Here is a 14,181-nt window from a genome sequence, read left to right as displayed (position 1 = left end):
TCTGAGTCATAAATGCAAACGACGATCATAAAAAATAACCGTTAGTTAGTTGTAGAGTACAAGTATTGCTGTAGTGGTGTCAACACAGCACTGCATGACTAATTAAATAAATTACTGATGTGACTTCCTGTACCGATCTGAATGGTCAATAATTCAGATATCCTGTATCTGCATCCGTGTCCTTGTTTAAACTTTGTACTGTATTTGTTTCACTGTGTCAATATGACAATCAGCAAGGGACCATGTCAACATATGAAAGGTGTGACGTGTCCACAAACTGTACGTAAACATGGCAAGGTGTCTCCATTTAATTCCACTGTAAATTGAAGCTAAAATAACCCAGGACACAGTCGCTGCCATCTTTCACTGGCAATGACATTTAGAGCCAAAAGCCCCTTTTACACTGCCTCTTCAAGGCGGGAATATCGCACTGTTATTCTGCCTCACTTTATTATAAAAGTAACAATTGCGAATGGGGGGGCCAGAGTTCTCTCGCCTTGAAGCTAGCAGCGGAGGTAGTAACAGCACCAAATCAATGTTTGAATAAAAGGGACAGCTGGCAGGATAGGACCATGGATGGGTTTGACTTTTTGACAATATGTTATGTGTGCAACTAGGGATGGGAATTGATAGGATTTTATTGATATCAATGCCATTATCAATTCTGCTTATCGATCCGATTCTTTATCGATTCCCTTATCGATTCCTCCTGTGAATTAATGATATCACCTCCTGTTGTTTGTAACCCAAGACATCTGCTTTCATAACGTTTTATTATGAACCTCAAAGCCATGGTCTAGTTTAGAAAGACGATGAGAAAGATTTGAAAAAAAGCACCCCACACACACACACACCCACACACACCCACACACCCTCCCCTCTGAGCTCGTGTCCCTCTCTCCTCGGAGCCTCCTAATGACACACCTCCTCCTGCATAGACATGTTTCGACGTCGTCTAACCACACAAAAAACTAACGGCAGCTTTCACAGTCATAAGCCAGCATTGGCATACACTTATCTATGTCACAACAACAGCCACAATGAGTTGTCATTAATGTTACTCCTAGCTGGTGATCTAGAGATAAACCCCGGCCCACAGCCTGAGTGTGTCAACACCACACAGCTAGTGCAGCTAACTCAGGTGAGGCAGCTAAGGCAACTAGCCCAGCATATTATAACAACAAATGGTGTGCAAATCAACTCAACTGCCCTCATCTTACCATCCTTGGTGTTCCCATGAAATCCGACAACAGGAGCCGGGACGTGCCGAGGCTCCACAGTGGGCTAGCAGCTCCAGTGAGGCTAACAACAACAGCGTCCTGCCGCCATGTACCTGGAGCGGGGATGCGCGAGGCTCCACAGCGGGCTAGCAGCTTCAGGGAACAGCGTCCTGCCGCCGTCTACCTGGAGCGGGGATGCACCAAAGTTCCACAGCGAGCTAGCGGCTCCAGTGAGGCTAACAACAACAGCGTCCTGCCGCCGTGTACCTGGAGCGGGGATGCGTGAGGCTCCACAGTGGGCTAGCAGCTTCAGGGAGGCTGTTAACAGCGTGAAGTGAAGCCACAGCTTTGACCGCTTCTCTCTCTCCGCCATTACGTCTTCTTTGTTGTTGAACGTGCTGCTGACTGACGAGCATAGATTCGGCGTAATGAAAAGAATCGATAAGGGAATCGTTAAGCATAAAGGCTAATGATGTCGATGAATTGAACCAGTTGGAACCGGTTCTTAACAGGAACCGGTTCTCGATTCCCATCCCTATGTGCAACCCACCTCTGGGAGATTTAGAGAGCAGCAAATAACAGTTAGCAGCTAACTCAATGAAGAGGAACAGCCAAAAATGGCCACAAATTGGGAAAACAATGAGGTCTGGGAGCGCCTTACCCTCAGAGCAGAAGATGAGATCAGCTGCCACATAATAGGAATGGCGTTGTGTTATACTGTATGTCATGTTTGGCACACCTATCACATCTTTTTAGCCTCTGGGTAGCAGATATGCTATCTAAAATTACAACACCTGAGCGGCATGATGATGCTGTCATTTTGTTCTGTGTAAAAAAGAAAAGCTAGCATAATTAATGGTCTTGGTAGGAGCCCTGTAGCGTGATCGCTGTGTAAAAAGGGCTTAAGTCTGCGAAGTAGTGATCTCTGCTGTATTGATGTCCTGCCCATACACATGTCTGATTAATCATGAGCAGCGCTATTGATTGCAAGCACACGGAATAGCACATATAGGTGTCAATCATGAGGTCAAACCCCTTTTTTATAGCATCAAAAAACTAGTTTAAACCAAACTTATCAGAAATAATGAACACTTAAACAAGATTTATCTGAAATGACAGACACCATTTTTGAGAAAGATTTTTTTAGATTTGGCTCATGTCCCCTCCACTAAGAATTTCCCAGTTTGGGATCAATAAAGTATAAAAGTACTATCTATCTATCTAATGAGGAGGGGGAGGGGTTTATGATCTATACTGCAGCCAACCACCAGGGGGTGATCTAGATGATTTGGCTTCACTTCTGGGAAGCTGTCATGTTGTCCATCTTTATTACACAGTCTTTGGTTGCAATGAACCCAAAATTATTATTCAAGTCTTGAGGTTACCTTCATTCTACAGAGTGCTTTAGCAGCTTTCAGCTCATTGTTTTGGTTTTATGGCCCTCAACTTTACTGCTCTGGTACACTCTTTCTGCTCTCATAGCATAGCTTTGAGCAGCAGCAGGCAGCTGTTTTGAGCAAAAAACTAAACTCACTATGGAGCGAGTTTAGTTACTCAGAATGAGTTAGCAAATAGCTAGTGAGCATAATGGAGAATTTGTGGCTTAAGAGCCAAATATCTCCGTCAAATTCATGCTAATGCAACTCCGTGTCTGCTGGATTTGTGTGGAGCTGCTCTGGGGTCACATGTTAGAAAAAAAAAGGATGTAAAAATGTGTGCGAACGGATTTTTACAATTAGAAAATGTAAGAATCACTGGAGGCCTGCAACAGTGACACTTCCATATGATGTTTTAGTCAAAGCCAGACAGAGCCACTAGAGAGGGGCTAAAGAGCCGCATGCAGCTCCAGTGCTGCAGGTTTCCCCTGGTTTAATGAAATGTACCAAAATATGACACAATAACTTCTGTGCCATCACTTCCTGGCAGACCTACACTGCTCAAAAGCATTAAGGGAACAGGGATTAGTTGAGATTGTCTATTTTTGCAGTGCTATAACCATAAAGGCCCACTTACCGGAAGAGATCTATGCCTGGTGACAGTTGCCATGAACACTCTGTCATTTTTCACCTCAGGGTCTTTCCAATGTGTTGATATCTGTAGTCACTCTGTATTGTTCATCATCATTCACCCTTTAATTATTCTGTTGTTTTTCAGATTACAACACCGAGTTTCCCAGTAGTGGTGAAGATTGGGCACGCCCACTCTGGAATGGGAAAGGTAATGTTGATTCATTTGATTTGGCCAAGTTAAAATGCTAAAGTGATGGCTTATCTAAACACATGAAAGATTTCACCTCTTGCTAATTAGCAAATATTTAAGGCCCCTCAGTTAACATTTTTCAAATTCCCAAGTTTCATGTCGGTTGCAGACCTCCACTGACAAATGAGCAGGAGGCTCCAAGCACTGGTTGCATGGAAGAAGGCTATACATGGTTCATGTGCACACACTATGATGATACAGAGCTGGTTAAAAATAAGCAAAGTTTCCCTTTACACAGCCTACTGTAGTCTGAAGATGTTAACTTAGCTTCATACACAAAGTGTGAAAAAGTTTGTTTTATAGTGATGTGCTTGGTTCAAAAACTAAAGAAACAGTCCACAGGGTCCCAAAATGAAGGTCATGGTCTTGTTTTGCCCGTGACTCAAACAACCCCACGCCCATGCTCTGCAGGTGTAGCCAGTAGAAAAATACATTCCATGGCACATCTGCTTCGGGAACGGTCTGCATGTGTTACATCAGAGATGGTTCAGAAAGGAGACAGCTCACTTTGGGGTCATTTCCTGTATCTGAGCGTGAGCACAGGTTATGAAAAGATTCTTTCACCCCATTGGCACCAAAGTAAATATTGGGCCCTTTTTTTTAACAAGCCCTAGCCCTTCCGAACATTCTGACTTTAAAATGGCATTTTCCAGAGGAATTAACTTCGTTCAAGACCTGTCTCTGTCTCATCAACACACTCTCACAACAGCTGATTTGGTCTTGTATTGGGTTTATATCAGATATTACTGTAAAACTTACTAGCCTGGACTGTTACTTGCTTAGATGACTGAAATCAACAGGCCTGTCTTTGGGACAGGCAATTAATTCCTTTCACACGAAACTGTTGCTCAGCAAAGATCAGGAAATACAATCAAATTCTTTATTTAAACTAGTATGAATAATACTTGTTTAAAAACTATTTTCTTTGAAAATCTCTTGATTCTTTTGATCTGAGGACCCTTGCGGAAGGAATAAGAATGACTTAAAGGGTAACTGGGGAATGGACAATGGATTTGAAGTAGCCAATAACCCGAAGTTTCTATTTAAAAAACAATAACTGCTTGGCATCCAGACCTGGCGTCAAACTGTTTAGTCTTGTTTGATTGGAAGACACATTCATGTATTAGTAAAGCAGAGGAAGTAGCTGTACGGTGGACTGAAGCCCACCTGTTAGACTGTGTCTCATTTGACAACATGCCATTGTGAAGTGCTTTGAAATCTCCCTGTGCACCAAGAGTTAGTCAGTTTCCACTGAGCACCATCACGTCTGGAACCACATCATATGTGCTGCATAAAGCTTTCTCTGTCATACACCACCACTCCTGTCACCTGTCTTTCTTTATCCTGTCTTCCTTTCAAACTGCAACACATCCTTTTTTATTCTCTCTCCCTCCGTAGTTTCTCCTCTCATTGTGCTCGTATTGATTGACAACTGTGTTAATATTTTCTGCGTGAAATCAGAGTGAAGTGTTTATCCTCTCTCCAGCACTCCTCATCGATCCTTCGCACATCATTCCCCCGGACTGCCCAATCTGATATTGTATGATTGTCCACACGCTCTGTCTAACCTAACCTCTTATCGGCCTGTAACTCTCCTTTATCTCACCATCTCATCTCTAACACACCTGGACTGTGCTACACAATAGCTTCCACAGAAATACAACATTTTGTCTGTTTCAGATAGAGGCATTTATGATAAGTGCTATATTAGATAGTTTCCACTTTGCTTTTTGATTGAAGTGGATTGTCACCTCTAGGACATTGACTGGGGCTTGTGCAAAGAAACATAACATCATCATTTCATGTCCTCCATATTGACAGGCAGCTAATAGGAAGATCGACCAGTCTGCATGTCAAAGTATCCTTAAGCAAGATACTGAATCCCATATTGCTCTTGATGGCTGTTCCATTGGTGCGTGACCTTGTTAAAAAAAAACAGAATAGCAGGTGGCACCTTGTATGGAAGCCTCGGCCACCAGTGTATAATGTGTGAATACGACTCATAGTGTAAAAGCACTTTGAGTTATCAGAAGACTAGACGAGTGCTATACAAGAGCAAGTTCATTTTCTATTTCATAACAGGATGGGGTCATTTCAGACACGTAGCACCCGCCCTCCAGTCCAGCCCCAGATTAAAAATATTAGCTCTGTCAGCACTGTTTTTATTGTCAGAGCTGTTTATTGTGTTATGCCGTGCTCAAGTCAAAGTTGAAGGTCAGAATTGGTACTAGCTACTGCTAACTAGCTGCTGGCTCAGCCACCTCCATGCTGAGACAATCCAGCCCCTGAGTGGTATAAGTGGTATCAGTAAGAGTGGTATAAACTTTTTCGTCTAACTCTCAGTAAAAAATCAAACACTGAACCACAGTTGTAGTAAAGAAAGAAACTGTAAAGGTTTATGCAACCTGCAAATACAAAAAAGTGAGAACACTGTTGTGTTATGCTTGGACACTTATCATGCAACAATAGAACACTGCTGAGGATCATTTACATAAAATGAACAATATCTTTATAATTGAAAATGAATACACAGCCCAGCCCTACTTTAAATTAATTGTGTATATGTGTGTGTTATTCCTTTGTAGGTCAAAGTGGACAACGTGAGTGACTTCCAGGACATTGCCAGTGTGGTAGCCATCACTCAGACCTACTGCACCACAGAGCCATTTGTAGATGCCAAGTACGACATCAGGGTCCAGAAGATTGGCGCCGACTACAAAGCATACATGTGCATTTTTTTCTTATTTATTCATTGGGTTCGGGGAAGAGTTTTCTTTTATATAGTGTGTGTGGTCATGTGTGTGCTGCACAACATGTGTTTGTAACACATTGTATTTTGGGCTCAGGACAAGTACATCAGTAGACAGGAGACAGTGACATACGTATAATAGAGTGTAAACGTAGCAAAGTGAAATGTAAAGCTGTCATTTAACCCTTTAATGTGACTGTGTTTTTTTAAACATTGCTACATATCTCAGGTCTTCAGCGGGCTGGTACTACCATAAAGCAGATTAAGCCATAAATTTAAATTATATTGCTTGTTAACTTTTGTATCATTAACAATAACACAAAAATTGATTGACTCAAATACATGACTCTGGAGACAGTTCGGGTAAAATAACAGTAACAGAAGAACTATCAGTGGAGGCAAATCCAATAGGGATGAGGCAGAGGCAGAGTCAATCAACAGGCTAAATTAAAAAAACAAAAACAAAAAACAAGTAAAGGACGTAGGGAAACAAAAGGCTGGAGTGAGAGAAAACAAGACACACACACTCTGGTAAGGGGAAGGATAACGAGACACAGGTGAGGCTAATCAAGGTGGGACAGACAATCAGACACAGGTGAAGTCATCAAAAGGGAGAGAAAACACACAGGGACAGGAAGTGAAGTGATCTGAAACAAGAGGAGATGTGAGTTTCAAAGTAAAACAGGAAACAACATGAATGAATGAAAAAAAGTTCAGCAGCTGAAGTGGTTCTGTTTCATCATACAAAGACTTTTAAAGCATCCATTATGTGCAACTTTGGTGAATCCAAACTAACCCTTTAAAACACCAAAGTCACACAGTAACTTAAACAAACTAAACATCTGAGGCAATGGTAGGGCAGCAGCTGCCATGTTAGAAAGGTAGAATTACTGTTTTTGTCAATGGAGATTTTTTTATTTTTGGTGACTAAAATTTGTTTTGCTGCTGCTCCTGTCCACAGCAGTAATAAGATTAAGAATCTCATAAAACCCCAGTTCAAGAATCCAGAGTATCCCTTTAACTGAATGAAATTAATTAATTGGACAGGATATTTTATGGTTCCAGATCTTTAGTTATTTGTTGTGTGTACACCTGAGCATCCACTATGAAACAAAGCCTGTGGTAACTAGCCAATTTATCAGGACACTAATCAGCCTGATAATGTTCAGCTGCATACGCTGGCTTTTTACCTACAGCTAGTGCTGAAAATATCCCTCCTGCTACAAGGCTGTCTGACTCCCTCTCGCCTGTATTTACAGTTCCTACAAGTGAAGTTTGGTATCTGTTATGATTTAACACACAGTTTCCTCTTCTTTTCCAGGCGAACATCCATCTCTGGTAATTGGAAGAGCAACACTGGATCTGCCATGTTGGAACAAGTAGCCATGACTGACAAGTGAGCACCGCTTCTACATTAGTGCTGCTGCGGCTGCCCCTGTGCCGCACATGTCACAGTTAGTCACAATGCTCTCACGCAGCAGATTCATCGAGCTGAAACCAGTTCACATGGTCAAACACACAGATGTTTGATAAATCAGTTGATGTTGGTAGAGGACTGATGCTGCACAGTGCATTTATTTTCTCCTTTGGCTGAGGATGATGATCTAGTTTTCACATCGAGCTGTTCTGCTCGTGGCTGTAATCTGGAATATAGACCTTTTCCAAAGTGTGTGTTTTGACCTTTTACGGCAGGAAAAGCACGGGTATAATTTATAACATTAATAATGCATGGCATGCTGGGCTCACTGACATGGCTTACAGAGATACCAAAATGGATCAGAGCCGCCATTAATGTTAAGCTACAGCCTTGTTTCCTCTTCTATGACAAGCCAGAAGGACAGCTGTGAAAAAGGTCTGTTGTCAGATATAGGAGATATCACCCATATGGAGCACCACTAAAGAATAGCTCTGAATTAATTAATAAATGCTAACCTTAAGTATATAAAACGGTAGTTCAGTAGTTATTTGTCTGATTCTACAAACAGATTTTAGCTATACTTGATAATATTTGAGCTCTCCAAACACTGCTGCTTACACAACCCCCAACAGAATATGGAATTAATCCCTTTACTCATCAAAGTCAGTCTTGTCAATCATCAAATTACCTTACCACCATGCACTGAGCACTCCCACACACTGACTTGCACAGGGCTCGCACTGATGCTGCCATCGCCTCTATGTTCATTGAATCACCATGCACCTATATATTATAAATCTACCCATATACACATACTGTACACTGTGTACACTGCATTATACTTCATTACACTATTATTCTTCTCTCATATCATAATCATAATGTGTACCAGGCTTGGGTGGGATCACGTTATGCCAGGGTATTCAGAAATCCCATAAAAAATACATTCAATACGTTCGTCCTTCTATGAAACTTATCCACCTTATTTTCAAATACAGAAGTAAATAGTGATCAACTTCCATTTTTTTGTGCATGACTTCCGGTCAGCCGCTTTCCCTCATGCTTTCCCTTACCGGAGCTAACGGTGCAAGCTAATTTTTTTCAATTTTCAGTTGTTTATGTTAGTCAATCAGTTAGTTAGTTAGTTAGTCTGTGTATTTTATACAGATAACTGTGCCCACCTTTCCGTTATAACAGAAATTTATTCCCTCTAAACGCGAATAAATCGCATGTCAATCAAAAACTATGAACCAAAAAAGCACAATCTATCACGAGTGAGACAAACTGGTTGATCCCCGTCTCCAGTGTACCAGCAGAGAACCTCCAGAACCAAATCAGCGAAAAAACACACCGGGCTACACAGCCTCTCCACCTGAGCAGCTGAAGCTGCAGCTCGCACTCTCGACACACAGACGGCACTTCAGCATGCCAGCCAAATGTGTGCGCAACTGTGAGAAATAAATATGTGAGGTGTACGCTGCTTTTCTATCTTTTTTTCCCTTTTCTTTCTTTCTTTCTTTCTGTCAGCGACATACACTCCTAACACAGGACGGGTTGTTTTAATTGACTGAGCTGATCATTAAGCCATAGTGATGCGTGGATCGGCTCTGATAGCACCCGAATCAGCATGTACGCATCAACCATCCAGCCATTACAACATGATTGAGCTAGCAAATCCGTTTTTTTCTGTTGCTATGTGTGGTATTTATTCAGTTTTGGGAAATTACGATGTCTAGAAAGCATCAGTGGCTGCAGCTGACAGGGACAGCTAACACTAGCAGCAAAGCTAACATCAGGACGTCATCCGTTAAAAGCCTCCTGTTGTCGGATACGACATGAAACTACTCCAGTTAGCTCAATCATGTTGTAACTAAGACATCCGCTGGAAAAAAAAAAATTCACGGACCGTTTATTGAGTTATTGAGTTACAGACACCGCTAATGGCTAACAGCTAACGGTTAGCCCAGCTAACTTTTATTTGTACGATAACCATGTTATTAATTACAAACAAAACGTGCACACAGAAATAGTAACGTTTTTTCGATCATTGTGTTTATAGACTTTACAAACATCAGATTAGTCTAAACGGTGATATAGTGACGTGTAAAATGTGATATATATATATATATATATATATATATAGCTAAACTCAACAAGGTAAACAACAAGGCGATTCCCATTTATACAGTGGTCAAGAGTTTTGCCTCCGTGTTTCCGTGAAAAATAAGGTGGATATGGAGATGTTGTATTTAGGATGTATTGTATGTAATGTACATCACATGCCACCAAAGGTCAGTGTACTAGTGGAATGTGTGTTGAAAAACATGGTGAAGTGTTGGGGTAACAGGACAAGTAAACAGCCAACAGAAACAGCAGAGAAATGCTGCATATTTTTTATCTGACTCGGGTTGAATTTGAACAAATCAGAGGTGGGGATTGTTGGAACAGTGGACGAACTACCTAGGTGAATAATAGGAGTAGCTAAGATGGTTTTGTTGAGTTTTATTTTGTTGTTCTGTGAAGTTTGAATGAAGTGTGTTTTACGGTGAGTTGAGGCAGTTAGGCTAATGTTACTCTTGGTTCCCACCTACGTATGTGTACTGAGAAGACACAACCGGACAGCGAGTCAATGGAGCTCTTCACAGCCAACAGCACCTTTGTGGGCTGCAGCCAACATGGCCCCGAGCTAGAGACGCTCTGTAACAGGTTTACTGCTGGGATAAATGCCCTGAAGAGCAACATTTGCACTGACTTACTGTGCTGAAGTGATACATTATTCAGTTTTATTGATAAAGTTGTGTAGAAGAGTAAAACCTTTTTTTTACTATGATAAGTAAGATGCAGCAAGGCAGGACAAGTTCTGTTTTCATCCTCAGCTCTGCTCTGTAGAAAACAGTCAGATTCCTGCAACATTTTATGAACCACCTCAACTGCTAACTTTGCAACAACACAAAATAATTATTGTACATACAGGAGTGGAACCCTGTGAGAATTTTTATTTTTCTGTAAACAGATCATGACTCTTTTTGGACCTAATCCAGCTTCTCTTTGTGACAGGTTTAAGCTGTGGGTTGATACCTGCTCAGAGATCTTCGGAGGTTTGGATATCTGTGCCGTCAAAGCCATCTGTGGCAAGGATGGTAATGACTACATTACTGAGGTGAGAAAAAACACATACACAACAACAGGGGGGGAGTGGGGATGTGTGGCTTCTGGGGCTCCAGCCCCAATGTTCTCTCAAAAGCCCTGAATATATGCTGTTTGTGATTATTCTATGTTCTCTTGTTGGCCTAATGTTCACTTCAGAGTATTGAAGACCACATGTACATGTACACTTAGAGCAGCCCAGATAATGATTTAAATGCAGCTGATTTGTCAGCTGAACATTAATTCTGTGAACTCTGCTCCAACATAGTATAACAAAGAAAGGTTTCAAGATTAGTAATGCTGTTTACAACAGATTCCTACTTATGTAACTTAAATCGGAACATCAGACAATTTTTGCCTCTTTTACGTGGCAGAAGTGAAAATGAGTCATCCTCAACATTTGTTGTGTTACGGTTTCAGAATGATGGGTTGTACTAGAACATTTTTTTTCCTTAGCGACTATCATGTTTTTCCAAAATGATGTTCATGCTATTATCTTAAATGTCTTGAAAAATAGTGCATATAACTGCAGTTAACGAGGAAACAATCCCCTCCCAGGGAAACAGGCCCCCTGACCCTCCAAGCCCTGAGTGTTTTTACAAAATCTGGTTCCACCCCTGGTTTATTTATTTCATTTTATTTGCACGCATATTAAACTGCACAAAATCCAAATAGTAAAAAAGACAAAAAGAAATGTGTCAGGGGAGGTCAAGGTTTATACAAACAGACCTCCCCTCAACTTTAAGGATGAAAACAGACAATTACAAAAGTAGAAAGAAAAGTAGACAAAAGAGCTAAACTAGCATTATACAGAAAAATACAACCAAAGATAAACAACAACAGGAAACACATTGAGCAGTCAGTGAAAAATAAAAACCAAGAAATATATAGAACACAGTGCAGTGAAAAAAAATCATCTAGTGGGCCGGATTGGACCCTTTGGCGGACCGGTTCTGGCCCGCCAAACCCTACACTAAAGCAAAAAAGTCAAAAACTCAAACTCTTATTTTACAGCTGCTTTACATATTTACTGACTCCTACCTTTTGTTTGAAAACTTCCGGCATGTTGACATCAGCCTGTGGGAGTTGTGTTTCATAAGAAAATAATAAGGTCTTTGAGTCTTAAATTTAGCATGTCTGGCCTAATTCATACTGCTGGGGCCTCAGATTGTCTGGCTGGGAATAAACTGATTGAACCTAACCTGAATACACATTATGAGTTTGATAACTAACATCTGGTGATATTTCATGGGTAAGTATGGCTATTCTCTGTAGCCCACCTGTCGCAGAATTTGTTCTATTCAGCTACAATACCCTCCTCTTGTCTTTCACTCTGTTTCTTAGCGTACTGGTTTCATGCATCACAGTCTTTAATCTTGCAGTCATGGCCACAATAGTGGAGAATAACACATTAATGCAGGAATGTGCTTCGCTGTAATGACACGTTTCCTAAAAGTCAAGTGGTTACGTCTCAGTGTGGAAAATTATTAAATGCTCTGCTCCCATCATCTTCACTGAAAATATAGTTTGCAACATAACGAGTACAAAGACCAAAATGATCACAGTTATCAGTATTATCACAGTATTGTTTAAATGTGCTAAAAATGTACTGATAGGCACACTAAATTAATTTCACCAAGTTTTATATTAAAAACAACAAATAAATAAGCAGCACTGCATAAAAAATTAGAATTATAGCATAGCCAATAATTTATGTGGACATATGAAAACATATCAAATGTAACATTAAAGATAGCCTGTCATTAAAATGTTGGCTTGAGTGTCTCATCATTGGGTTTGCCTGCTGCGCGCCCACTCTGTAAACAAGTGACTGGCAAAACAAATGCACGTTGCATGACGCACCTGTGACTGGAAGACCAGTGCTAACTTTGGTTGATGTTGGACAGTTTTTACTGTGAGTTTTTCAAAGCATAGTAATTAAACATGCCTTTAATGATAGTTTAAATTTCGAACAGTAACACTAACCGTCTGGAATTTTATTGTGGTTTATCGTGAAATTGGCAGGCGTCTCATCCGTCCAGCATATGGTGATGTTGATTAAGGATATGTCACTGCTAAATGGGGTCACCTCTACCCACCTATTATGGGTCTGGCTTAAAAGCAGCACCCAAATGCACTGTGACACAGCTGGTAGAGTTAAATCTGAAGAGACAGGTCATGCGATGGCCAACGAGGCTCATAACATGGAGCTGGTGTGCAGTGACGGTAGCGAGGAGGAGATCCAACGAGACAAATAAACAAGCAGGAATGGTCAGGTGGGCAGGACTGTGGAAGAACGGAGACAGAGAGACAGGTACAACTTCAGACCAAAAGACAAATACTTGCAGAGAGAGGCTCATTCTCTGACAGAGAGACAGGTTCAGACTCAGGCTCAGAAAGACAGTTCAGTCAGGAACACTCAAGTCAAAGAAAACTTTATTTCCATTTGCAGTATTATATTTGGCGGTATGGCTCTGTTCTTGGGCCTCTCTGCCTTTCCATGTGCCTACGCAGAAAGCCTTTTCCACGTGCCTACGTAGAAAGCCTTAAGGCAGAGAGAGCACACCTGTCTGCCCTTCCACGTGCAAAAATGAGGAAAGTCTGAGGCAGAGAGAACAAACCTCCCTGCCCTTCCATGCACCTACATGGACAGCCTAAGGCAGGGAGAGCAGCAGTTTATTGCTGTTTACTTCCACTGTGCATTCTGCAACACTCTCCCTTGATGATACATCCATTACAGTGGTTTCACTCATAGATGTGGAAACATAGGCTGGTTTGTTAGATAGCACCAAGGTTCCAATAATCCTTTACGAAACCAGTTCAAGAACCAGTGCTAATTTAGTGGTAAAAGGGTTACAGAAAGACAGGCTCAGGATTGGATTGAAACAGGCTCAGGTTCAGACAGAGAGATAGGTTCAAGTTAAAGCTGAAATAGAGAGATAGGATCAGAAAAAACAGAGACTGACAGAGGAGCAGAGTCTCTGAACTTAAAGGAAAGATGATTCCTGGTCGACTGGATGACTGCTGGGGTGGGTGACAGTGGAGTCTCTGGAGTGCTGGGCCATCGAGGCATTAAAGCGATGGGCAGTGGAGTGACCAGAGAATGACCCCTGGGAGCCAGTGGAAATACACTTGCACTCAGGAGGCTGGAGTTGATTTCATTCCCAAAATGTGAACAGCCTGCAATTGATCCTTGCTTGGACTCAGGGTGGTTCTTCACAGAGGCAGCAGGGAACAAGACTGCAGAGGCTGAGAGGGCAGCCGCTATCCAAAGAAGGCAGCGAAGCAGGTAGAAGGTTAGCAGCGAGCTTGTCAAAAGGGTAAGGTAAAGTTCCACTGATTGTCACACACCTGAATGTGTGAAATTTGTTCTCCGCATTTGACCCATC

At 41.5% G+C, this 14,181-nt stretch overlaps 1 protein-coding gene across 1 annotated transcript in view; it reads left to right on the top strand.

Moving 5' to 3' along the window:
• The window catches only part of syn2b (synapsin IIb), a 147,263-nt gene that overhangs the window by 116,557 nt on the left and 16,525 nt on the right, over positions 1 to 14,181 (top strand). Inside the window, exons 6-9 of the mRNA XM_033625947.2 lie at positions 3,375 to 3,437; positions 6,065 to 6,207; positions 7,550 to 7,624; positions 10,703 to 10,805. Of these exons, the coding sequence (XP_033481838.2) occupies positions 3,375 to 3,437; positions 6,065 to 6,207; positions 7,550 to 7,624; positions 10,703 to 10,805 (384 nt within the window). The remainder of the gene's footprint in view (positions 1 to 3,374; positions 3,438 to 6,064; positions 6,208 to 7,549; positions 7,625 to 10,702; positions 10,806 to 14,181) is intronic.

The sequence above is a fragment of the Epinephelus lanceolatus genome, chromosome 1 (genome assembly GCF_041903045.1).
Source record: "Epinephelus lanceolatus isolate andai-2023 chromosome 1, ASM4190304v1, whole genome shotgun sequence".
Lineage (NCBI taxonomy): Eukaryota > Metazoa > Chordata > Actinopteri > Perciformes > Serranidae > Epinephelus > Epinephelus lanceolatus.
This window is presented reverse-complemented; position numbering and strand designations above follow the sequence as displayed.